The 25,884-nt window shown below is 37.8% G+C and overlaps 1 protein-coding gene across 1 annotated transcript in view; it reads right to left on the bottom strand.

Annotated features, from left to right (window-relative positions):
* The window catches only part of ZW10 (zw10 kinetochore protein), a 34,187-nt gene extending 15,929 nt beyond the window's left edge, over window positions 1–18,258 (bottom strand). The window contains exons 1-8 of the mRNA XM_065945184.1: window positions 18,078–18,258; window positions 15,736–15,870; window positions 11,078–11,179; window positions 10,802–10,879; window positions 10,490–10,649; window positions 8,806–8,958; window positions 8,196–8,387; window positions 751–914 (exon numbers count right to left, since the gene is read on the bottom strand). Of these exons, the coding sequence (XP_065801256.1) occupies window positions 751–914; window positions 8,196–8,387; window positions 8,806–8,958; window positions 10,490–10,649; window positions 10,802–10,879; window positions 11,078–11,179; window positions 15,736–15,870; window positions 18,078–18,182 (1,089 nt within the window). The 5' untranslated portion in view covers window positions 18,183–18,258. The remainder of the gene's footprint in view (window positions 1–750; window positions 915–8,195; window positions 8,388–8,805; window positions 8,959–10,489; window positions 10,650–10,801; window positions 10,880–11,077; window positions 11,180–15,735; window positions 15,871–18,077) is intronic.
* Window positions 18,259–25,884: the final 7,626 nt, after the last annotated feature.

The following is a 25,884-nucleotide window of genomic DNA, read 5'->3' as shown; positions in this document are numbered from 1 at the left end:
ATTACTATGTAGAAAATATTACACATTTAAATTCATCAGGAAGAGCATCTTCATTAGGAGTTTCTGACTCTGCTTAGTAAAAGTGCAACAAATTTTTATGTAAATATACAGTAATCCCCCTCCCTTATCCTTGGTTTCAGTTACCCACAGTCAGCTATGGTCTGAAAATAATAAATGAAAAATTCAAGAAACAAACAATTCCGAAGTTTTAAATTGTGTGCTGTTCTCAGTAGTGTGATGAAATATCACATTGTCCTGCTGTGTTTTACCTACAGGATATGAATCATCTATTTGTACAGTATATCCGTGTTATATATACTACCTGCCCATAAGTATAGAAAAAACACTGCACATATATCTACAGTTCAATACTAACCACAGGTTCACATCTTTACTGAGGGTCGTAGAACATACCTAAGGGGGGACTTCTGTACTTATTTTAGTGTTTGAGGAAACACTAGAAAGAAGCCAAAAAGTAAAATGTCGCCTAGTAGTTACTAGAGCTGATATAAATATAAAAACAATTCTTTTTCAAAAGTACCTTACTAATGAAAACATATTAATAATGAATAAGAAAGCATACTTCCCAATCAAAAGGTAGCAACCCAGAAGAGAAATGAAGTTATAGGGAATTTGCATCCACATCTTATGAATAATTTTCTTAAAGAACAAACTGTCTCCAAGATAAACAAAGGACACTGACAAGAGCCTGTGGTCTCTCCAAACCTCCAGTGACACCTCTGCTCTTACCTCTTCATACTGCTGTAACTTGCTGCTATTTGTCGGGATAGAATAAACCAAACAATCTTTAATAAGGCACTCAGATAGGTCCTCCCAGATCATGTCACCAAGCATCTCAGCCAATGTGATCTTAGATGTCTTTAACTTTTCTAGGTCAGCATCAAGAGGTAAATCTGAAATCAAAAGAAAAAGTTTTAAACAAGAAGCTATTCACACACCAGATATATTCTCAAATTCCCTACTTTTCTAGAACTCTTCAATTTTAAGATGACAGGGCAGAAAACAGCGCAAGTAATTCTACCCTACTTCAACTAACTATGTGGGAAAATCATGACACATAATTATTATTGTATTTTCACTGCTCAGATGAATCATATGCATTATAAGACTGCCCGCCTGTTCTCTGCAACAATTAGGTAGTAATCGATCTACATTATAATCATCTACTGCTAACCATGGATCTGATTATATATGACAAGCACTCAGAAATTCTGCATACCAAGTTGAAACTAGTTTAGAATAAAATCCTATTTCTCCAATAATAAATAAACATATTTTTTCATCTCTGCAAAGGATCAGAGTGTTTATTCTAAGCAAAATATCAATAAATACCTTAACATTATCATGTAATATCTAGTCTGTCAAATGGAATACTTCAATATATCTTCCACGGTAATATTTTATGGTGGTTTTTTCTAACACATTTTGAGGAAATTAATTAACTGCTTCCATTGTGGCTCAGCTGGTAAAGAATTCACCTGCAACGTGGAAGACCTGAGTTTGTTCCCTGGGTTGGGAAGATTCTAGCCTGGAGAATTCCAGGGACCGTATAGGCCATGGGGTTGCAAAGAACTGGACACAACTGAGCGACTTTCACTATTAATTAACTAAATAGTGTAAGAGAACCTTAAAAGAAAGTGACCATCCTACCTCAAAGCCTTGAGCTAGCTTGTAAAATTGGAAGTCTAGGCCTGCACTGTTTGATGTGATGGCAATCAGCCACATTTTGCTACTGAGCACATGACATGGGGCAGTGTGACAAATTCAATTTTTTAAAATTTTAAGTAATTTCAACTTAAGTTTAAAACTGAAAGCAAAGCTGTGTGGTTATAAGGTAGCACAGGGGAGCCTTGTGGTGATAGGCTAGTTTCATATCTTGAGTGTAGTGGTAGGTACATGAATCTACACAGGTAATAAAATTGCATAGAACTATTCATACACACAAATGAGTGCAAGGAAAATTGGAAAAATCTGAATAAGTTCTGTGAATTGTACCACAGTCCATTTCCTGGTTTTGATCCTATACTATGGTTACACAAGATGCTAACAGTGGGGAAAACTGGGTGAATGGTATATGGGATCTCTATACATTTTTTTAATAAAAATTTTAAACTAAAAAAAAAACCGAAGTAGTGTAAAATACTTTTCTGTGAAGCACAATTTTGTTGCTTTGATAAGACCACATCGCACTTTAACCATAGCATCACCGTATGTGTACTGTAGTGCTCATTTCAGGCACGTATATTACTTCTAGTATTTTATATAAACACATTTTCGATGTAGTCAGCGTAAACAGATTCATTCCATTCCAATGACTTTGTTTTCCTATGCATCAGTGTAACACTGTAATGTGTGTACTTGAATATTCTGTGCATACAGCACAGGTTACAGTGATAGCTATATAAACTGAAAAAAGGAGTTAAATTGAAGTGCTTATTATTTCCATTATGATATATTTTTCTCATTTAAGAAAATAACTATAAACAAACCTTCAAATTTAAAACTAAAATATACTATTGATGCAGAGTCAAGTGAAGATGCAAAAGTTGGAGGAACTGGTAGAAACAGTAAAGGAAAAAAGATACTGGAAGAAAATATGCCAAGAATTTTACAACGAACGGCAGTGCAACTTGCTAAAACAGAGCAAGGCAAAATTTTGCTATGCAAAAAAATTTTTAAGATGATAAAGCAGACACTACTAGGAGACATTTTCAGCAAATATATTAGGAATTTGTCAAGCTTCCTCTCAAAAAAGAATTGACAAAATGAGTCACCTGAAATCACAATTAAATGTCCAACCAAAAATGCGATTTTAATGGGATCTGAGCTCATGGAAAAGACCCTGATGCTGGGAAAGACTGAAGGCAGGAGAAAGGGATGACAGAGGATGAGATGGTTGGATGGCATCACTGATGCAATGGACATGAGTCTGACTAAGCTCCGGGAGTTGCTGATGGACAGGGAAGCCTGGCGTGCTGCAGTCCATAGGGTCGTAGAGTCAGACACAACTGAGCAACTCAACTGAACTGAACTGAGCTTGTAAATTCAGCTAGTGATAAAATGACTTGATAAAATCATTCTATGTTTTCTCTGTGTGTACTTTTTTTATATCAAATTTATGCTATTTAAAAAAAAATTAATCAGGATACTTATCTATCCTTTTCTATTGACCAAAAGAGCTTGATTATCAAAAGGATTATGTGTAATTTGAAGAGCACTTAGAATTTAGCCATAAGCTTTATGTGCCTAATGGTGACCTTTTAAATAGGAAATCTTTAACAACCTTCAAATTTCTTCTACAACTATTTGTATGTTCAGAGTCTCTACTTCTCAGTAAATTTTAGTAACTTATACTTTCTAGAAAATCAATACCACTAACGTTTCTAAAGAAAAAGGATAATCTTCCCTCTCCATATCCACAAGTTTCTCTGTCTCTCTGTGCCCAAGTTACCAATGTTAAGAGTTTGGTTTGTATTCTTCCTCCCTTACATTTACAAAACACACACTTGATATAGATCAAACTGTGTCCCCCACAATTCATATGTTGAAGCCCTAGTCCCCAGTGTAACTGCATTTGGAGACAGGATTCACCTTCAAATAGGTCATGACGGTGGAGTCCTGCCCTTAATCCACTATGACTAGTGTCCTTCTAAGCAAGGCAAAGACATCAGGGGTGAGCCTGCAGAGAGGAAAGGCCATGTGAGGACACTGAGAAGACTGTCTGCTAAGCAAGGAGAGAGGGCTCAGCAGAAACCAAATCTACTAACACTTTGATCTTGGACTTCCGGCCTCCAAAACTGTGAGAAAATAAATTTCTGCTTTTTAAGTTACATAGCCTGTGGTATTTTGTTATGGAAGCCCTAGTAAACCAATATAATACTCAACTAAGGGGCTACGTCCATTTTTATAAAATGGGTTCATGCCACAGATTTTACACTTAACTTTTTATCCCTAAGAATAGATCAGGGCCATCTCTGAGGTATCTAGCTCTACTTTACTTCTTTTTTTTTAATCAGCAAAACTTTTATTTTTTTTTCATTTATTTTTATTAGTTGTTCTAATGAGATGGATGAAACTGGAGCCCATTATACAGAGTGAAGTAAGCCAGAAAGATAAAGAACATTACAGCATACTAACACATATATATGGAATTTAGAAAGATGGTAATGATAACCCTATATGCAATACTTTACTTCTTCTTAATAGCTGCAGAGTACTCCATAGTATGGCTCAACTGTAAGATATACAACCATTTCCTCAGATGATACCCATTCCAGTCTGCAAGTATACACAGTAATTACACAAGCATACTGTTGATATGACATCTGTAAGGAATTAAAAAGTGGGCTACCTGAGTCAAAGGGATGAATATCTTAGCATAACTATAGAGCTTCAGATTACTTGCTAAAAAACACTCACAAAGGCAATGAAGGAATCTACCTTTACTATTTTCTTACCAAAAGTGTCTTATACAGATCTCTGAATTTTGTCAACCTTAAGGGTGGAAAGTTCTACTCTGATGCTGTGATTTCCATTCCACTATTAGGGAGATTAAGCAACACCTATTTTTATGTTTATTAATAATTTGAACGTCTTCTTCCATAAATTGCCTATTCATATTTTTTACCCTTTTTCTGTTACTATGTTTTCTCTTTCTTTGGAAAAAAATCTTTATATCAACTTCTTGTCTGTCAAATGCACTGCAGATATTTTCTCCAAGTACAATATAATCTTTGTTTATGGTACTGTTTACCATACAGAATTTGACATTTATATGCAGTCAAATTTGTCAATCACTTCCTTTATGCATTCAGAGCTTCCTGATAATATTTAAGTATTATAAATTTTCTTCCAACACTTTTATTGCTCTACTTTTTGCATATAAGGCTTTAATTCACCTGGAATGTATCTCTGAAGTACGAAGCAGGAATCAAAATTTATCTCATTCCACATAGCCAATTTTGCTAGCACTATTATTTAATAAACTGCCCCACTAAACTAAAATGTGACTGATCAAATGGTAAATTCTGTTTTATTCTTGGCTCTACTTCTGGAATCTTTTTCATTCCATTGATCTTATGTCAAAAACATCGTTTTAATTATAAAATTCTCCAACTAGTGTTTTTCAAATCTTTACTGGCAAGTCTCATATTTTTTTATGTAAGTTCTAGAGTAATTCATTTGTCCAGTTCAAAAAATACCTAACAAGCATCTGACTGGAAATGTATTAAATTTATACGTTATTTTGGAATCAGTTGACAATTTTTTAAGATTGTTTTCTAATCCAAGATAGCCTCCCTTCCCTTTATGTCCTCAATAAGTTTTATGCTATCCTTTATGTATATTCTTCCTATTAAATTTATCTTTAAGAATTTAATAGATTCTGTTGCCATTACAAATAACATATCTTTATATTTTAATTTATAACTGATAGTTGCTAGAGAGAAATCTGATTTTTATAGATTTATGCTGTACCTAGACAACTTAGTAAATTTCTTACTAATTATAAAAGTTTTGGTAGTCTTGGTTTTTTAGGTATACAGTCACATCATTTACAAGTAAAGATAAATTCTTCTCTTTATTTTAATATTATACTTATTTTCTCTTCTTAGGATCAGTAATAACACCTAAAACAATGTTAACAAATATTAATGCCAGTGTGCATTCCTAATTTAAAACTGATTTTAATGGAAATAAATAGGGCTTTTTTTTTTTTAATGGTTTCATATATTTAAGATTATTTCTTCTGGGCAGATTCCTAGAAGTTGAAATCTTGGTTAAAGATATAAACATTTTAAGGCTTTCTATATTTTGCCAAATTATTCCCCAAAGAATTTTTTATCCTCTTTTAAAAAATTCCTTTGCTGTTGGTACAATGATGCTTAGTAATAAAGAAAACTTGAGAGTAAAAAACACATATTTAAAAGATGAAAGGAGCATATAACCAAAGACACACATAAGAGGGAAGGTAAAAACCTTTTTGAAGTTTCAGAATAACTAAAATGAAAAGTAGAAGACTCAGAAAAGAACTAAGGCTACAAAGTATGATCCTCAGGTTATATTTAGGAGAAGAAGATGAAAAAAGGGAATACTGACTGAAAGATATTAAAGAGAAGGGAAGAGAACCGCGCAACAGTGAGTTGTCTTCTGCTCTGAATATCCTAGGTACAAAGAAAACTTACAGACACAATGGACTGAGCACTTAAAGGACCACTGTCAAACTGGAAAGACATTCCAGTGTGCTCCTGCACTTCCCCAGAGCACCCTCCAATCTAGCCTTATGCTAGGTTAACAGTACTATCACTGACTTAAGCTCTAAGAAAACATGATTATCAAATGTGCATTCAACATGAGGTAGAAAGGATAGTTAACACACTGTAAAATTCTATCAAGTAAAATTCAACAAAGAATAATGTTAACTGTAAAAAGTCAGGTGTAAGATAGGAAAGCAGCCGTTTGCACTGAGTATGTGGGATTTTCATTTACATCAAGCTCAATAAGTTAACTGTGTAACAACAGCCTTTGGCTATACTAACAGAAACCTGAAACTGAGAATAAAGGAGTGAATGCTCCTGTACTAATCTGAGTTGGTTCAGACTGTATCTAGAATACTTTGTTCTGTTTTGAACACCATACTGTAATAAAAAGGACTAATAAAAAATGGAATATATCCATAGAAGATCACTGAAGATAAGAAGATCTAACATTATTTCATTTTTTAAAAAAGTAAAGATGGTGGTAAGACGTAGGGGACATAATTACAGAGACTGGAAAGAATTTCAAAGTCCAATTTCAAAGAATTAAATTTCTATACAGTTCCACAGAGTTAGAAACAGCATTGGTAAAGCAGATATTACAGTGCAATATATTTTGAACATATTTTTTAAACAACTACCCCAAAGATTTAATTTCCAAAATGGGCATTTTGGCAAGCGTATTTAATACAGAAAGGAGATACAATTTTTTTTTTTTTTTAAAACTTGATAGTACTCAAGAGCTGCCCAGAGGTAGGATGGACTCTCAAAGGTGCTCAGGTTTGTTGTGACCAGTTGATGGGAGTGTTACAGAGGAGAGAGTCAAGCATCAGAGATATCTGGATTGATCACCTTTCTAGTTCCTTCCAATCCTTGGACTCTGTGTTTACAACTTTTTGTTATATCTAATAAAAACAACAGTATATTATCTCCCTAAGTAAAGGAACAAGAATAAAACCACCTTGGATTTCTGCAGTTCACACAAGTCTTGAAATTTTTTATTCTCTGCTATCAAAACTAGAAAGAATTTCTTGCTTTACAAATAAATTATTTATATATATATATATATAAATAAATATATATATAAATAAATTATTTATAAAGAATGTCTATATGTATACAACTGAGCTACTTTGCTTCACAGCAGAAATTGGCACAATACTGTAAATTAACCACACTTTAATAAAAAGTGATAAATAATTAATATATATAAATAAATTATGTGACTGCCAGGAAGGCTTACAAACAATAGCAGCATTTCTTTTTTTATTTTTTCCACAGCAAGAGTGCCTAATTTGACTATTCAATCAGACAACTGAGAAAAGGAAAAAGAAGGTAATTCAAATAGACTAAAATGACAGTATCGTAATAAAAAAAGGAAGAAGTTTTACTTTTAGTGGTGTGACAGCCAAAAAATGACCCAAGCAGCACAGAAACTGGTTGTCTCAAGGGTGAACATATAAAGATCCAACCAGCAGGCTGAGCTGGAGTGAAACTCATGCCCTATGTTAAACTCAGTTTGTGTATATCAACTAGGTTGATGGGGATTTTCCCACTGAAATATGTCAAACAGCACTCAGTTCATTTTTGCTTTTCCTGTAATTAACCAAGAGTCCCAAACTATGATGTCCCTAGAAGTCCCATGAGAGAAAAGCATCCCAAAAATCCAACTATATGTTACAAACAAAGAACATGGGGCACCACTGATGACCTTACCTGGCAACACCAGGCAGAGAAGGAAAGCAGAACAGAGCGAGAAACAGAAAGGTAACTACTTTTTCCCCAAGACATAATTTACTCACCTCCATCCTCCATTCACTCAGAATGGCAGCATTTTTTCCACTTTTTAAAATAATATTTACTTTCAAATGCCACATCAACTTTTCTAAAATATGAAAGCATGGCCTTGGGTATACACACCTAGAAGTTGTTTCTGGACCACTTCCAGTACCAGTCTGATCTTGGCAAAAACTTCAGATGGTGATGGATGTTCCAAGTCAGTCATCACAGATTCAAAACGAATGATGGTGATTTTAGGTTGGCTTTCTATCACAGCAAGAAGGGATGGGCAAGATGCCAGAGGCTTAAGGATATACTTCAGCAGCATCTGACCTGAAAGTTATATGAACACTCATAAAAGAAATCACTTGAAGACACTTGAGAAAAAAAAAGATCTGTGAGCCTAACAACAAAAAAACATATACCATGAGATTACACAATACCCATAAGCACTGCAAGTTTTCCCACTGAAGTTTCCCAGATTGTCTACAGATTTTTATTTAAATTATTAAAAAATAAAATAAACACCAGCAGCTAGTTTGAGAAAAAGAGAAAAGAAAAAAGGATCAGATCTAAGCCCTTAATGAAAAGGGTAATATTTATAACAATTCTACTTAATGAATCATGAAGCCAAACCCTATGATCCATCATCAATATCATTCAGAGAATATTTGTTGCTTTTTCCCATCATTCTTTTAACACTGGACTTTCTGAAAATGTCATGTAAATAAAACAAAGTAGGATGTCTTACCAAATGACTTAAGCTTGGTACGTAGCTCTCCAAGAAGAGAAAATGCCAAGAGGACAGAACTGATTGGTGGCACAGGGTCCTTCTCTTCTTTCTGAGATTGTTCAGTGCATAAATGAAGCTCTGTTTGCAGGCAAGATTCCAAGTTGCTGATATCTATGGAGAAGGGAAAAAATATCAGCTGCCTCAGCAATACAAGATGTTCCCATTTCTATTCCTGAGAGCCCACTGTCTACCAAGAGTCCTAAAAACGAGGTTTTAGTACAATACACTTCTAACGCAAGCAAGTACGAATTGCTGCATACAAGTCCTTGACATCACTTTAAAACAAGAAATTACTTCCTTTGGTATGCTCAAAGAATCAAACTGAGTGCAAAAGATGATGCACCTACAATAACTGCATATTAAATGTGCTGAGAATGGATAAACAACAAGATCGTACTGTACAGCACAAGGAACTAGATTCAATATCCTGTGATAAATTATAACAGAAAAGAAAATTTTAAAATGTACTGAGAATGGATAAGCAACAAGATCCTACTGTACAGCACAGGGAGCTATATTCAATATCCTGTGACAAATCATATCCTGTGATAAATCATAACAGAAAAGAAAATTTTTAAATGTGTGTATATATATATGTATAACTGCATCACTTTGCTGTCCAGAGGAAACTAACATACCACTGTAAATCAACTATACCTCAACAACAAAAAATATATTGAATGACTGAATGAAGGCAAAGAATAAAAAGTGAGATCCTAGTTTCAGTTAAGGCCTCCTCTTCTATGTTCCCTCTTTATGAAATAAAGAGAACAGCCTGCCAAACAAGTTTAACAAGAAGGATGTGTTACAACAAAGAATTGCTATCTTCTCTTAATTTTATAATCTGCTTGGAAATAGAATCTATAACTTCTGGATGACTTCCTTGAAAATACACATGGGATGGGGGGGTTGGGAGGGCAGAGTGTCTATGTATATATATACATATTCACTGTATTTGAAGGCCAAAGTGGATAAGGGGGAGGAGGAAAGGGAAGACTCTGAAGTTTCCTCTGAAACAGACTAAATTTCAAGATTAAATGTTGGCAAAGATATTGGATTTAATGGCATGTCTTTCAATATACCCTCAGAGATTTTACTTTCTGTAAACAAGATATCAAAGAGGGTTCACACCCAGAGGTGGGCAGAGGGGCTGAGAGTCAAGTAGTATAAATAAAAGCCAGGCTCAGAGTTATCCCATTTCTCATGATTGTCACCAATTTTCCCCGAGGACTGAAAAAATTGAGTCAAACTGAGAAAGGTCAAACAGTTTCTTTAAGCTTTAAGAAAAGACTGACTGTTGGGATGAGGGCTCTGGGAATGAGCACACCCTATAATGGAATGGAACTGTGGGCTTAAAAGTGCTACCAAACTCCTCAGGCACACCCTCACCTCATGGACCCCTCCCAATCATCTCCCCTCTTCTCTGCTCCTTCCTAGCGAAAGGGACAGAAAGAGAACTGTGAAGGAAGTAACAAGCATTTTGGTCCTAATAAGCATTCTGCTTAAATGAGAACTCAATATAGAACCGGGAGATTAATAAACGAAGTCTTCTTCTCTCCCAATAAAAAATATTTGGAACACATTCAGAAGCCAAACCAGTTCAGGCAGATTAAGCAAAACAGTTCACTGAGGTCAGCAGCACCTTTTGATGGTGGGAACTTCCATACAATCAGCTTCTGCCACTCTTCTCCAAGGTGATAAAGTATGTTCTGTTTCTGTATTGTATGCTCCATGCTGAGAGATTTCAATATTTTTAAGTCAAAGCATTTTCTGGATTTTAATAACTTCAAGCATTTCTGGGCCTGGCAGTGAAATGGAATCACTATTAAACACTTCATCTGTACTCTAGGCAATTAGAATATATTTGGATAACAATAAGGAATACATGTTACACAAAATTTACTTAAAAAAGAGTAGCATTACTTGTTCATGCTTTAGAGAAAGTGTTTAATACCTCTTCTAGATGCTGAGCAGCAGAAATATACTTCTTTTCTGCTAAGGCACAATTATATTCCTCAATAGCAGTAGAAAACTGAAAAGATAAGTATAGTTATTAGGTATTTTATCTGATACATCTTATTATTTCAAGCCTGTCTGCTTGTTTGTTTTTAAAATATGAAAAAAATAGCACATAGTCAAAGGATACTCATTGAACGATAAAACCAACTGGAAAAAAAAAAACCAACTTTCTCACCACTAAAGCACTAAAGTTTGGTTTGAATTTACTGACCTCTCGGAGCTGTCTAAGCAAACAGAGGACTACTGAGTCTCTTTCCAACTGTTGCTTCAAGTCTGTAAATTCAGCCGTTGATACGTGAAGATCCCGGCGGACCTAATTCACAATCAAAGACAAGTACTTTTTAGCTATACCTAAGAAATTAAATACTTATTATAATCAATAAGCCTTATTAACTGAAAATAACTCATGATTAAATTTAAATGCTGGTTAAGAATGGAATAAAAAACATAGAATGTAGTAGGAAGAGACCTGAAGTGGTCCAAATGGCCCAAATCCTTGTCTTATGCAGAAACACCCATTGTCATCAAAATAATATCCTCTTGTCAGCAACGAGTCTTAGTTTAAGCAGTTACCTCACATCAGAGAACTCACCCACCTGGATTACTAGAAGGTTATCCCCACGGCCAAGTGATAATTCACTCTAGAGTTGAATAGTTCTAACCAATAGGAAGATTTTCTTAGGTTAAGTGAGGATCCACCTCCTATTCTGTCACACCTTTTCAGGAACTTTGCACTATCAATTATTTCCTCTTTTCTCTATCTTTTACCTCTTACTAATTCATTCTTCATTCATTAATTACATACTGATTCAATAGCTACTAGAGGATGGCTCCTCCCATCAGATTTAAATATGTTAAAAGTTTCCCCATCTTTAAGGAAAAAATATCAATCAAATCTTTGTTGCTATGTCTAAAGCATGTATCACCAGTACTTAACCATTCATCAGTACACTATTATTCTCTTTCCCTTAGATCTACGACACCAATTTCTACTCATTTTTCTCCTGGTTCTTTGGCCACTTCTTTCCATTTTCTTTTGGGACCTTCACTTTCCCTCTGATCACTTCACACATACTGATATTCCTTTCTCCCTGGCCCTCTTATTACTCTGAACCAATGGTTCTCAAAAAAGTAAACATTTTTTGCCCACCCCATCCAGGGACATTTGGCAATGTCTAGAGACATTCTGGCTTGTCACAAGTGAGCGAGTTCTACTGGCATCTAGTGAGCAGAGGCCAGGGATACTCAACATCTAAACATCTTACAATGTACAGGATTGCCCCCCACAACAAAGAATAATATCCAGCCCCAATCTAGGTATTCAGCAGTGCCTAGACTGAAAAACCCTGCTCTATATACTCTCTCCATTCTCACAGTTTCAATTTCTAAGTGCGGCTCTCTCAAGTCCACACCATTTTCCTAAAATTCATATATGTATATGGAGGGGACGATGTGCAAACTACCCTCTAAAATCCACTCTCTCATAGGAACAGCATGTGGCTACCCAACTACACTATCTGTTTTCTCTGTCCCGCTCAGTCAGGTGTGACCATGTGACTAAGATCCCACCAGTGGAATATAAGCAGAAGAGATGTCTACCATTTCCAAATCTGGGTCTTAAGAAAACAGATGCATCTTCTCTGTGCCCTCTATTTTCTCTTAACCTCCAGATATCACTGGACATGGGGAGAGACCAACTGCAACCACACAAACAACAACAAAATTCTAACGCAGTGCTTCTCAAACTATAACATGCATATATACATATTGCTTGGTGAATTTTATTAAAATGCAGACTCAAACTCAGTAGGCCTGAGATGGGGTCTGAAATCTTCCGTGTCTACCAAACCACCAAATGCTGCCAGTCCCACTGCTCTATAGACTGTTGGAAGACAGATTTTTAGGATTTTCTCACATTCATCACTATCTTGCAAGTGAAGCAATGGACTGTCTTTTGTTCTGAACTATCTTTTCAAAAATGTTTGTAGAGTAAACAAACATTTGAAAAATAGAAATAATATTTCCCTTCATGACAAAAATCCAGCATGCTTACTACCCATTAGAAGACATTTACGTTCTCTAAGCTCAGGAGTTTTCCTTCTATCACGCAGCCCACCACACACTGCCCTGTAGAAACTGGGGCTCAGGGTGCTGTGCAAAAACGTTCATCCACTGGCTACTACTGTAGGGAACAAACTATCCGCCACAGTTCTTGACTCAGAATGCACTAGAATAGCCAGGCCCTGAATTGTAGAATCAGCCTGCTAGCCTGGAGACCATGATTAAAAAGTATGTATCTCGTTTGAGTCATTGCATTTCAGGTTTCTGGCCCTGCCCCATCTTTCTTTATAACAGTCTAGCCTCCATCTTCATACAAGCCAACTGCGCAGCTCCATTTAGATTTCACACAGGCAGCCCATATTTAAACTCAACCAAAACCTACTCCTCCTCAAGATTCTCTATTTCAATGGATGGCACATCAATAACCTAGTTCCACAGTTACCTGAGACTCCTCCATCTTTCACTCCTCACACCAGCAACTCCCAAAGATCCTATATCTTCTGAAAGTCCCCAAGATTCATCCACTTTTCTCTGCGCCCATTGCCACTGACTATGGTGCAGGTCACAGCCTGTCTTGTCTGATTACTTTAACTGCCTCCTGATGCTTCAACTGCCTTCTCATTTCCCAGTCTCTTTTCCCTCAAGTCTTTTCTTCAAACTGCAAGCAGAATGGGATTCCTAAAATTCAACTCTGACATCACTCCCCTACTTAAACTCCTCTACGGCTTCTACAGGGCAATCAAGAAAATCCTTATAACTTAAACTAATACACATGGTTCTGGTTTACCTTTTTAATCTCATGGCCCCTCCCACCTCACTCTATAAACATCTGTCATATGGAATACTTGCAGCTTTCCAAAAGTGGTATCTCTCCACTACCTCCATGCTTCCACCATGCTGTCCCCTGTGCCTGCCTAAACATTTCTCTTTCTTTTGCTTAATTACCTATCACTTCAGACTTTGGTTTGGACCCCTGTTTGTACAGGAAGATATCTTTAGCAACATCTCCTCTCTTTAACTGAATTATTCCTATTTAGTGTGTATCACATTATTTTATTCCTCTATAGTAGGCACGAGATTCACATTTTGAAATAAAAAACTATCTATTTCACCAACTACCATAGTATCTGGCACCCTACAGATGCTCAGTAAATATATCAAATGACTGAATAAACCCTTTAGTCCACCTATTGAATCGAATTCCCCCTCTCTAGTCATAAATTTGAGTCTTTCTCTCAAATAATAAGGCTCCAAATATTGAAAGTGTTTCTCACAGCTAAATACCCCCAGTTTCTTCACTGTTCTTCAGATGGTATGGTGGTCAGGTCTGGACCCTCTCATCAAGACCAATCATCTTTAAAAATACAACAATCAGAACTGAATAAATCTTGGCCAGTCATACTCTGGCCAGGAAAACATACACAGTCCATTACTCTCTTGTTCCAGATACTTCAATTCTAACAATACAGTCTATGATTGCACTATTGACTTATTTGTCTGACAAATACCCTTTGAATATATTATTTGAACTGTACCAGAGTTGCAGAGTAATGGATTTATTTTTATTAAAACCACTAACCGGAATGACAGGTAAACTCACTGTTAAATAGATTTTCCAAATGGCTAGTGGTTTCCCCACTTGGGATTCAAGTTTTATACAGAACTTTTAAAAACACATCTGTTCCCTTTCCTTCTTTAGTAACTGCCACACAGAGAAAAGACTTGATGTCTTTCATTTAGGACCTTGAGAATATCTTGACATCTTGATTTTGGATATCAATGCATCCTAAGTGAAAATTTAACAATAAATGTACAAGACACCTACTCAATTTAAACCTCTAATATCAGCTTGATTTTTTAAAACTGCTTATTTTTCCTAAAAGGAAACTGTAAGGGAAAAATCCTGGTGAGATAATATATATGAAAAGCATTTTTTAAATTATGAAGTAGATATTCCTGTTTCAACACTGGCTTACTCTTTTGTGATGACAGCACTCTGGCAAACATGGTGAACATTCTTAAAATCTGCCAGACTTTCCATAAGAAGTACAGTAAGCACTAGCTCCATAAAGTGTAAAGTGACATAGTACAAGATGGGCAGCAATTCCCTGCATGTCCAAGGAAAGTGGCCTTACGACAGGAAGTAGAGTGGTTGTGACTGGCAATCCAAGCCAATTTTCCACAAGAAAGTCAAAAGACAAAGATTGTGCTAAAGCTTTAATATGCTGAGGCCAGCTGCAGATGTAAGAGAATGCGTGCCATTAAGAGATACAAGCATTTTAAAGCAGGAGATGATAAGAGACAAGGCCAAAGGATTCATTTATATGCTTTATCTGTTTTTATTATGAAGACATTAAAATCTTGAGGCTACTTTTTTTCTTTTATAAAGTGAACTAAAATTCAAGACATTATTAGTATAGCTTAAAATTTTTTACCATAAAAAAGAAATTGTTTATAGTTTTGGAAAACATTTGTATTTTAAAACTGGAACTTACCTTAAGGTCATCTAATTCAACTTCTATTCACCAATAAGGAAAGTGAGGTCTTTAGAAGTTGTATTAAGGACTTCCCTGGTGGACTTCCCTGCAGTGACTAAGAAAGCCAATGCAGGGGGCTGGGTTCAATCCTTGGTCAGGGAACTAGATCCCACATGCCACAATTAGGACCTGGTGCAGCCAAATAAATAATTTTTCTTTTTTTTAAAAAAAATGAAGATTAAAAAAAAAAGTTGTAAACTGAGTTGTCTTTGGAATCTGGAAGCTGAATTTTCTCTCTACAAATCTATCCAACATAACAAACTATTCTTACCTCACTCTCTATCCTAGATTTCAGCAAGCCAATGTCATCAGATAGCTTATCCACTTGGGTAACCAGGTCCTGGGCGCTCTGCATGCTAGGCAGAAATTCGCTGTACTTCTTGCTGATCATACTGCACACCTCGCCCTATTATATAAGAGAAAAATTACAATGCGGTGAGTAGCGAACTCTTAAAATATATAGCTCGTCTTCTGTTAGGTATCTTCCAAGTCAGGGCCTTTTTGCCAGCTACTCATACCCATTCACTTTCCCTCCAAGCCAATGGGTTTCTCTGAAAAAAACATTTCTCCCACCCTTAAGAGTCCCATAACACAAGGGTACAAGAAGACAATTATCAACAAATCCCAACAGTGCCCAAGAATTGTACAAACACTGAAAAAGAGAAAGGCAGAGCCAGAAATTCTCATTTTGAATCACATCAGTTCAGACTATAGTCACTAATTTTAATCATATATCTAATAGGAAAAAAAGTAAATGAATAAATTAAAACCATAACCTCTATATCTCAATTGATTTATGAATTTCTATTTCCTTGCTTATAAAATAGCAAGACCTAATCTTAATTAATCCGGGCTTCCCAGGTAGCACTAGTGGTAAAGGATCCTCCTGCCAAAGCAGAAGACACAAGAGATGCAAGTTCGATCCCTGGATTGGGAAGATCCCCTAGAGTAGGAAATGGCAACCTGCTCTAGTATTCTCGCCTGGAGAATTCCCTAGACAAAGGAGCCTGGCAGGCTACAGCCCATGGGGCTATGGAGTTGGACACAACAGAGCGACTGAGCACAAACAATCTTAAAACCCTAAGTTGATCTAAGTTCCATTATCTCCTTTAACGCAAAATAATTTAATAAAGTATTGAATATTTTTCACTGAATTAGTCAACGTTTGGGAGACACGAATAAACTATGCTTGTGTGCATGCTCAGTTGCTCAGTTATGTCTGACTCTTTTGAACTCCACAGAGCGTAGACCACTAGGTTCTTCTGTCCATGGGATTTTTCTGGCAAGAATACTGGAGTGAGTTGCCATTTTGTCCTCCAGGGGAGCTTCACAATCCAGGGATTGAACCCACGTTTCCTGTGTCTCCTGCATTGCAGGCAGATTCTTTACCTCTAAACCAGGGAAATTATGCTTGCCCCAAATAAATTTCTTTTAGGTAGGAAAAATAGTATATACTAAAGTAATCAGAAAACAGAAATGCAATATAACAAGAGTTCAGGTACTCCAGAAGCACAACTAAGAAACAGAGCACCTCTGCCTGAGGATAAATGGGGATATTTTTCATACACGAAACTAATTTGAAATGGAACTTGAAGAATGAGTAGGAATACTAACAGGTAAAAGATGGAGAGATGGCAACATAAATAAAATCTGGGAACTGGGGAAAGAGTGGGTCTGCTTCGAGAATAGACAGTAATTCTCATCTGTCTGGATGGGAAAATAAACTGGTGAAAGGCAAGTTAGTTCCAGAATGGGGAGGAGCCTTAAGCACCACGCTAAAGTAGCTTAACAGTCAGTCCTCTTTCCATCATATAAAAAGCAATGAAAAATCCTAAAGCCATATTCCAGGAGACATGCCAGTGACATGAATACTTAACACTTAGGAAATCATTTTGGTAAAATAAAACTATTTTTGTGCCTTTATGGTTCACTGCCAAACTTGCTCTCTTAAATCCACAGGGTACACATCTTTTTAAGATGTTTTAAGAAAGCAACAAAGATGTGGGCAAATAACAAATGTAAGGTAATGACAGTACAAAGTGAAACTGCGTGTGGTTAGGTGTCTTTTGTTTTTGTATCAATCTCAAGACAGCAAGGTCCAAAGAAGTGCTATTCACGTGTTTTATAACACTCGGCAAAGTCTCAAAGGCCTGGGGTGGAGATGAGAGTTGAGTTTAATAAAGTATTGATAGGTTTTTAATAACAAAAATTCAGGGAGAACGGTACAATTCTCCCAAAGCTATCACATTCATCCACGAATCACACAGAGGAGGAAACTACACTCCGAAGAGCGGTGGGGTGGCCCTGCCCTCATTTCTATCCAGGTGCTACGCTCCCGCTCCCCAGACGCCTCGGGCTTCCAGTCCCAAATTCCCTGCTCTGCTGGTCTCCGCGTTCCCCTCGTCCCCCTATCCCATAGGTCCCCAGCCTAACCCCACTCCCAATACTGCCCCAGCCACCGCCTCTTCCCAGCGGCCCAGCCTCCCCGGCTCCGCAGTCACCAGTCCCTGTCTGGGCACCCCTCTAAGCCCCCTCCTCACCCCACAGACTTGCACCCACTCTGGCTCCTCCCTCCGTCCCTTTAGAGTCAGCCGCCCGCTGCTCCGGCTTCACCTTGATTTCTTCCACCCGCTGGGTCAGGCGACTGATCCGAGTGCCCAGATCCTCCTTCTCCAGCCTCCCGGAGTGTGCCAGGACTTCCGTCACGAACGAGGCCATCGCTACCACAAGAACCAAAACGGCCAGGGTCACTCGCAGCCAGCGCGGCAGCTCCCGTCCCGCCGGCTGCCTTGGCGCGCAGCATGCCGGGAAACGGAGTCTCGCGGAGCCCAGATCTCCTCACGAAAAGCGGTGGCCGCACCACAACTCCCAGCAGGCACCGCGGCTATCCTAGCGGGGACTTTCCACGGTGTCCCGTAGTTGGCAAACTGTGCGTAGAAGCGTTTACTAGCTCATTTTGAAAAATTGGTCTTTTCCCGCCGGTGTTCCACTAGAAGTGAAATGGTTTTACTTAGTTACCAGTCCCAAGTGAATCTTTCTCAATTGCAAAACTCTTTCCTGTGAAATTTTATGTATCCTAAAGACCCATGGAGCCCATCTTGATCTTTTTTCGTTAAGTATTCATTCTCATGGACTGCAATGACCATCAGAATTTGTGTGAATGGTACCCTCTGCAGTTGTGCAAGGACGTAGCATCACCTCATAAATAAAAGCATGCCCATAATTGCACTCCTTTCATATTGCATAGTTTATATGTACGTATGTATATTTATTTGTGTGTGTGTGTGTGTGTGCGCGTGCTAAATCGCTTAAGTCCTATCGGACTCTTAGCGACCCTGTGGACCGTACACGACCAGGCTCCTCTGTCCATGGAATTCTCCAGGCAAGAATACCGAAGTGGGTTGCCATGCCCTCCTCCAGGGGCTCTCCCTGACCCAGGGATGGAACCTGAATCTCCTGTCTCTCCAGCACTAGCAAGCAGGTTCTTCACCACTAGCGCCACCTAGGAAACCCCATACGTATGTGTAACATCTATTAAATATACATTTATATTATTTATACTACCTAAGTAGAAAAGGCAGAGGAACCAGAGATCAGATTGTCAACATCCGCTAGATCGTAGAGAAAGCAAACGAGTTCCAGAAAAACATCTATTTCTGCTTTATTGACTATGCCAAAGCCTTTGACTGTGTGGATCACAATAAACTGTGGAAAATTCTGAAAGAGATGGGCATACCAGACCACCTAACCTGCCTCTTGAGAAACTTGTATGCAGGTCAGGAAGCAACAGTCAGAACTGGACATGGAACAACAGACTGGTTCCAAATAGGAAAAAGAGTACATCGAGTCTGTATATTGTCACCCTGCTTATTTAACTTACATGCAGAGTACATCATGAGAAACACTGGGCTGGAGGAAGCACAAGCTGGAATCAAGATTGCTGGGAGAAATATCAATAATGTGCAGATGACACCACCCTTATGGAAGAAAACGAAGAAGAACTAAGAGCCTCTTGATGAAATTGAAAGAGGAGAGTGAAAAAGTTGGCTTAAAGCTCAACGTTCAGAAAACTAAGATCATGGCATCTGGTCCCATCACTTCATGGCAAATAGATGGGAAAACAGTGGAAACAGTGGCTGACTTTATTTTTCTGGACTCCAAAATCACTGCAGATGGTGACTGCAGCCATGAAATTAAAAGATGCTTATTCCTTGGAAGGAAGGTTATGACCAACCTAGACAGCATATTAAAAAGCAGAGACATTACTTTGTCAACAAAGGTCCATCTAGTCAAGGCTATGGTTTTTCCATATCCATGTATGGATGTGAGAGTTGGACTATAAAGAAAGCTGAGCGCAGAATTGATGCTTTTGAACTGTGGTGTTGGAAAAGACTCTTGAGAGTCCCTTGGACTGCAAGGAGATCCAACTAGACCATCCTAAAGGAGATCAGTCCTGGGTGTTCATTGGAAGGACTGATGTTGAAGCTGAAACTCCAATACTTTGGCCACCTGATGTGAAGAGCCGACTCATTTGAAAAGACCCTGATGCTGGGAAAGATTGAGGGCAGGAGGAGAAGGGGATGACAGAGGATGAGATGGTTGGATGGCATCACCGACTCAATGGACATGAGTTTGGGTACACTCCGGGAGTTGGTGATGGACAGGGAGGCCTGGCATGCTGCAGTTCATGGGGTTGCAAAGAGTTGGACACAACTGAGTGACTGAACTGAAGTATAAATAACGTTAGTACTGAATGGAGTGGAACATGATACTTAGCACTTTCTGTCAGAGGTTACAAATCAATTTTATCAAAACTATGAAAAATTTGTTTCACTTTTCAAGTGTGTTACATACTAAAAGATGTTTGCAATATAGTATGTGCATACGTGCCTGCATGCTGTCACTTCAATCATATCCGACTCTTTGCCACCCTGTGAACTATAACCCGCCTGGCTCCTCTGTCTATGGGGATTCTCCAGGTAAGAATGCTGGAGTGGGTTGCCATTTCTTTCTCCAGGGAATCTTCTTGACCCACGGATCTGAGCACAGGGTTAATTATAAAATTTTATAAGCTATAAAGCTCTAAAAATAAATGAACATACATGTAACCTTTGTTCAAACAAAAATAAGGTCCTTATGGGGAAAGGTGTAGAAGAGTAATTAATTTGGGAGGTGTTCTCAGAACAAGCACACAGGGTCAAGTATGAAATGACCTAATTATTGCCAACACTTGGCTGCCACATACAAAGTTGATGAGAGCAGCGTCTCCGACTTGTAACTGCCAAGTGCTACCGTGTGAATATGTATGACCCACCTACTCTAGTTTGTGGCCAACTGCAAGGAGTCCTGATATTCTCATTTCTGCTCATGCTTATAAGTTTACAGTATTAAAAATAATAAATAGATACAAATACATATATAGAGATCAAGTATGTATACCAAATTAACTTTTAGTGGTAAATTGATGGTATTTATTCTCCTTTCCCCTGATTTTTCTATTTTTCTACAATAAACATATATTGCATTGATTAAAATGCTTTAAAAAAATTTTTAAAGGTATATTGTGAGGGTAGAGCCCAAGTGGATGCTGACCTGAGGGTCTTTGTCATTTTAAGTGTCCATGGAACAATCTGCTTATAGTAGTGAGGCAGGGGAATCTTCCTGTGACATAAGCAAAGGAAATGAATTTGGGGTTGAGACAGGAAGCCATAATATCTTGAGAAGTGCCTCTCTCTAGAAAATTAACCAACTTTTGTTTGGTGGACCTGTCAGCCTCTCTTTGAAATATAAATATTTATATTAACAAATGCCCAGTGAGGAAAGAAGGACCTGCAGGTGAAGTTCCTGAAAACTTGTAACAATATTTATTGAGCAACTACTATATGACAGACACTGCTAGGCTGGGAATCCTAAATATGTGAATAAATAATCTCAGGAAAATATGGTCATTACTATCTTGGAGGTAGCTGAGAGGTTGATCCAGATGTTGTGGGACCTAAATCTTACACAATTGTCAGGAGGGGGAGGACTCTTTCAGGAAAAGAATGTAAAATAAAAAATACAAAACCAAGTGCAGCCCTTGGAAGGGTTCTGTACAAGTAACAGCCCTGGAAGCTTAATCTACCTCTAAGGAAGATACAAAGGGCAGAAGAAACATTGGAGGAGTACCCAGTCTCTGGTTGAATCAGGGAGGTTTCCCAGTAAGAAGGAATCTGACCTAAGAATGGAGAGTTATCGGGTTGAAGTTTTGCAATCTTCTTCTAAGAAACTAAACTGTAGAAGTTCCACCTCTCCCTGAGCGCTGGATAAGCTAAAGACTGCTCTTCAAATTTCCAACAAAAGACAAGGAAGAGTCAGACAGGAAGAACAGGAAAGAGCATAGCGAATGGAATGGGATTGCTACACACAGTCAGTCAATGTTCCCAAGTACAAATGAACACTTGAGTTAAGAAAAAGAAATTAACACCTCTCAGATTAGAAGAATTAATATTGTTAAAATGGCCATACTACCCAAAGCAATCTATAGACTTAATGAGAGTTATTTCCAATTACCCATGAAATTTTTTTACAGAACTAGAAAAATAATGCTCAAGTTTATATGGAACAATAAAAGACCCAGAATTGCCAGAGCAATGCTGATGGAAAAGAGAAAAACTGGAAGCATAACCCTCCCAGATCCCAGACAGTACTGCAGAGCTACAGTAATCAAAACAGCATGGAACTGGCACAGAAACAGACATATGGATTAATGGAACAAAATAGAGAGCCCATAGATAAACCCACACACCTACCATCAATAAATCTTCGACAAAGAAAGCAAGAATATACAATGTGGCAGGGGGCGGGTGGGTGCTGTAGCTCTTCAGCAAGTGATGTAGGGAAATCTGGACTGCCGTGTAACTCAATGCAGTTTGAACACTCATCATACCATACACAAAAATAAACTCAAAATGGCTTAAAGACTTAAATGTAAAACATGATGCCATAAAATTTCTAGATGAAAACATAGGCAAAACATTCTCTGACATAAATCATAACAATGTCTTCTTAGGTCAGTCTCCCAAAGCAATAGAAACAAAAGCAAAAATATGCAAATGGGACCTAATCAAACTTGTAAGTTTTTGCACAGCAAAGTAAACCATAAACAAAATGAAAAGACAACCAACAAACTGAGAGAAAATATTTGCAAATGATGCAACCAACAGGGGCTAATTTTAAAAATATACAGACAACTCATACAACTCAAAAACAAAAAACTCACACAACCCTATCCAAAAAATTGGCAGAAGATAGACATTTCTCCAAAGAAGGCATCAGTTTAGTTCAGTTCAGTCGCTCAGTCGTGTCTGACTCTTTGCGACCCCATGAATTGCAGCACGCCAGGCCTCCCTGTCAAAAAGTAGGACAAAAGGTGTTCAAAATCACTAATTATTAGAGAAATGCAAATCAAAAGTAGTGCAATGAGGTTTGACCTCAGACCACTTAAAATGGCCATCATCAAAAAGGCTACCAATAAGAAATCCTGGAGATGGTGTGGAGAAAATGGAACCCTTCTATCCTCCTGATGGGAATGTAAATGGATGCAGCCATGATGGAAAACAGTGTGGAAATTTCTTAAAAAACTAAAAATAGAGTTACTATATGATCTACCAATCCCTCTCCTAGGCATGAGTGAGTGAGTGAGTGAAGTCGCTCAGTCATGTCCGACTCTTTGTGACCCCATGGACTGTAGCCTACCAGGCTCCTCTATCCATGGGATTTTTCAGGCAAGAGTACTGGAGTGGGTTGCCATTTCCTTCTCCAGGGGATCTTCCCAACCCAGGGATTGAACCCAGTCTCGGATCGAACCCGAGTCTCCCGCATTGCAGGCAGATGCTTTACCCTCTAAGCCACCAGGGAAGCCCCAAGGCATATATCTGGAGAAAACTAATTCGAAAATATACATGCACCTCAATGTTGACAGTGGCACTATTTACAATAACCAAGACACAGAAGCAACCTAAATGCCTATTGACAGATGAATGGATTAAAAAAGATGTGGTGTATATACAATGGGATATTAGCCATAAAAAGGAATGAAATAATGACATTTGCAGCAGTACAAATGGACCTAGAGATTCTCATACTAAGTGAAATAAATCAGAGAAAGACAAATATATAATATCACTTATATGTGAAATTTTTTAAAAAATGATACGAATGAATTTATTGACAAGATAGAAAAAGACTCACAGACAGAAAACAAACTTAGGTTACCAAAGGGGAAAGGGGGAGAGGGACAAATTAGAAGTTTGGGTTTAGCATATACACATTACTACATACAAAACACAAATAACAAGGTCCTACTGTAGCACAGAGAACTATATTTAATATCTTACAAGAAATAAGAATCTGATAAAGAATTTATGTGTGTACACATATATATGTATATATTTATATAACTGAATCACTTTGCTGTAAACTAGAAACTAGCACAACATTGTAAATCAACTATACTTCAATAAAAAATAAGTTTAAAAAATTTTTAAAGAAATTAGGGGACTCCCCTGGTGGTCCAGTGGCTGACTCCATGCCCCCAGTGCAGTGGGCCAGGGTTCGATCCCTGGTCAGATGTCACAACTAAGACCTGGTGCAGCCAAATAAATATTTATTTTTTTAAAAATTAAAGAAATTAACAAATGAATGGGTTCTGTTTTCCCTCACCTGACCTCTTTTATAATTCACACTTATCCTGGTTTGTATATCTCCTAACTCACAGATTTTCACAAATCACCAAGAAACGGCTCTGAAGAAAAGTCAAAGAAATAAGGAACAGTGTCTGAAAGAATTCCTCCTGACATAACATGTCTCACACACATGTGGCATGCCTGGTTTCAGGAAGCAAAGTGTCAAACACAAATCTGGACAGATATAGTACAAGCAGACAGTGTTTCCAGGGAAGCATAATATTTTTCCATCGCTTTGATTAGAACATGTGGTTGCTATAAAAGCAGCAGAAGGAGTCTACAATTTAAAAGAGCATCCCATTTGTTTCAAGCAGGATTAAAGGAGGGACGGGGCGTTGTGGCTGCAGGTATGGATGAAACAAGATTGCTATCAGTGAATAATTTCTGAAGCTGAGTGAGAGTACACGAGATTTCTTTATGCCATCTGCTCTACTTTTGTATATGCTTGAAATTTTCCACAATAAAACATGGAAGAAAAGAAGGAGACATCCCAGAAGATTCTGCTCACCTCTGTCCACCCTTACAAGGCTGATAAGTTAATCAGGCTGCTTAAGTGTTGAGGTGCCATTCAGGTTAAGTCAAGATACTGTTTTTTCAGATGCTTCCCCCTTACTATCCCACGCCCCCTTTTCACTTCCTAGTGTACTACAGGGCACTCAGGTTAAAATGTAAATGGGGGATGCGTTGGTCAACACTTATGTCTTCAATATAATAGATCCCACTTTTCTTTCGTGTTTTGCCGTAAGGATGAGCCCACAGCGGCGTGCTGTGTCACCAGTGCGCAGGCGCAGCGCAGGGACCTGGAGCCAAAGAGGAAACATCGGCGTCCCAGCCGCGGGCTCAGGACTTGGATCCGTGGCTTACCAGCTGGGGCACCTTGGCAAGCTACCTAACCTGTATCTCACAGCGGGGGTGTGAACATTAAATAAGGATAAAGACTCTGGCCGAAAGTCTGGGATTTAGCCACACTCAGTAAATGCGAATTATTTCCTTTCCTGTCGGAACCTGCCTCTTGTCAGCAGCAACAAACAGGAATGGAAGCTGGTGTGACTACCATCTATTTATAGCTGCTATAAGCCGGAGACCGAGGTGGAAGCGCATACCTCCTGCTATATTCTGGGTCTGAATAAACTCCTTGGATAGGAGATTTTTTTTCTTTCTGCCCACGAAATCACTAAATGATTAAATCTGTAAAATGTATAAAATGTTGGGCTGGACGAAAGGTTCATTTGGGTTTTTCCATTATATGCTATGGAAAACCCCAAACGAATTTTTTGGCCAACTCAATACATAGGCACAAATAAGAAAGAAAAAACTATCCATGCTGTTTCCACTAAAAATAACAATGGTTAACACGTTGTGGTATACACATATATATATATACACACACACATATATATACACATACATATATATGTTAATACATATAGATATATGCACTTTTTTGTGAAAGTGAACCTATATATTGTTTGGTCACTGTTTTCATCACTTAACATATCAAAAACATTTTTCACGTCATTAAAATTTCTTCTACATCAATGATCAAAGGATATTTACATACATCTTTGTATATATTCACAATAAATTAAGGTAAATTCTAGTTCAAAGGATATTTTCATACATCTTTGTATATATTCACAATAAATTAAGGTAAATTCTTGGAGGTAGGGTGTTGGGACAAAGTATGCATATAT

The sequence above is a fragment of the Muntiacus reevesi genome, chromosome 9 (assembly GCF_963930625.1).
Source record: "Muntiacus reevesi chromosome 9, mMunRee1.1, whole genome shotgun sequence".
In the NCBI taxonomy this organism is placed as follows: domain Eukaryota; kingdom Metazoa; phylum Chordata; class Mammalia; order Artiodactyla; family Cervidae; genus Muntiacus; species Muntiacus reevesi.
The sequence above is the reverse complement of the archived record's forward strand: the minus strand, read 5'-3'. Positions and strand labels throughout refer to the sequence as shown.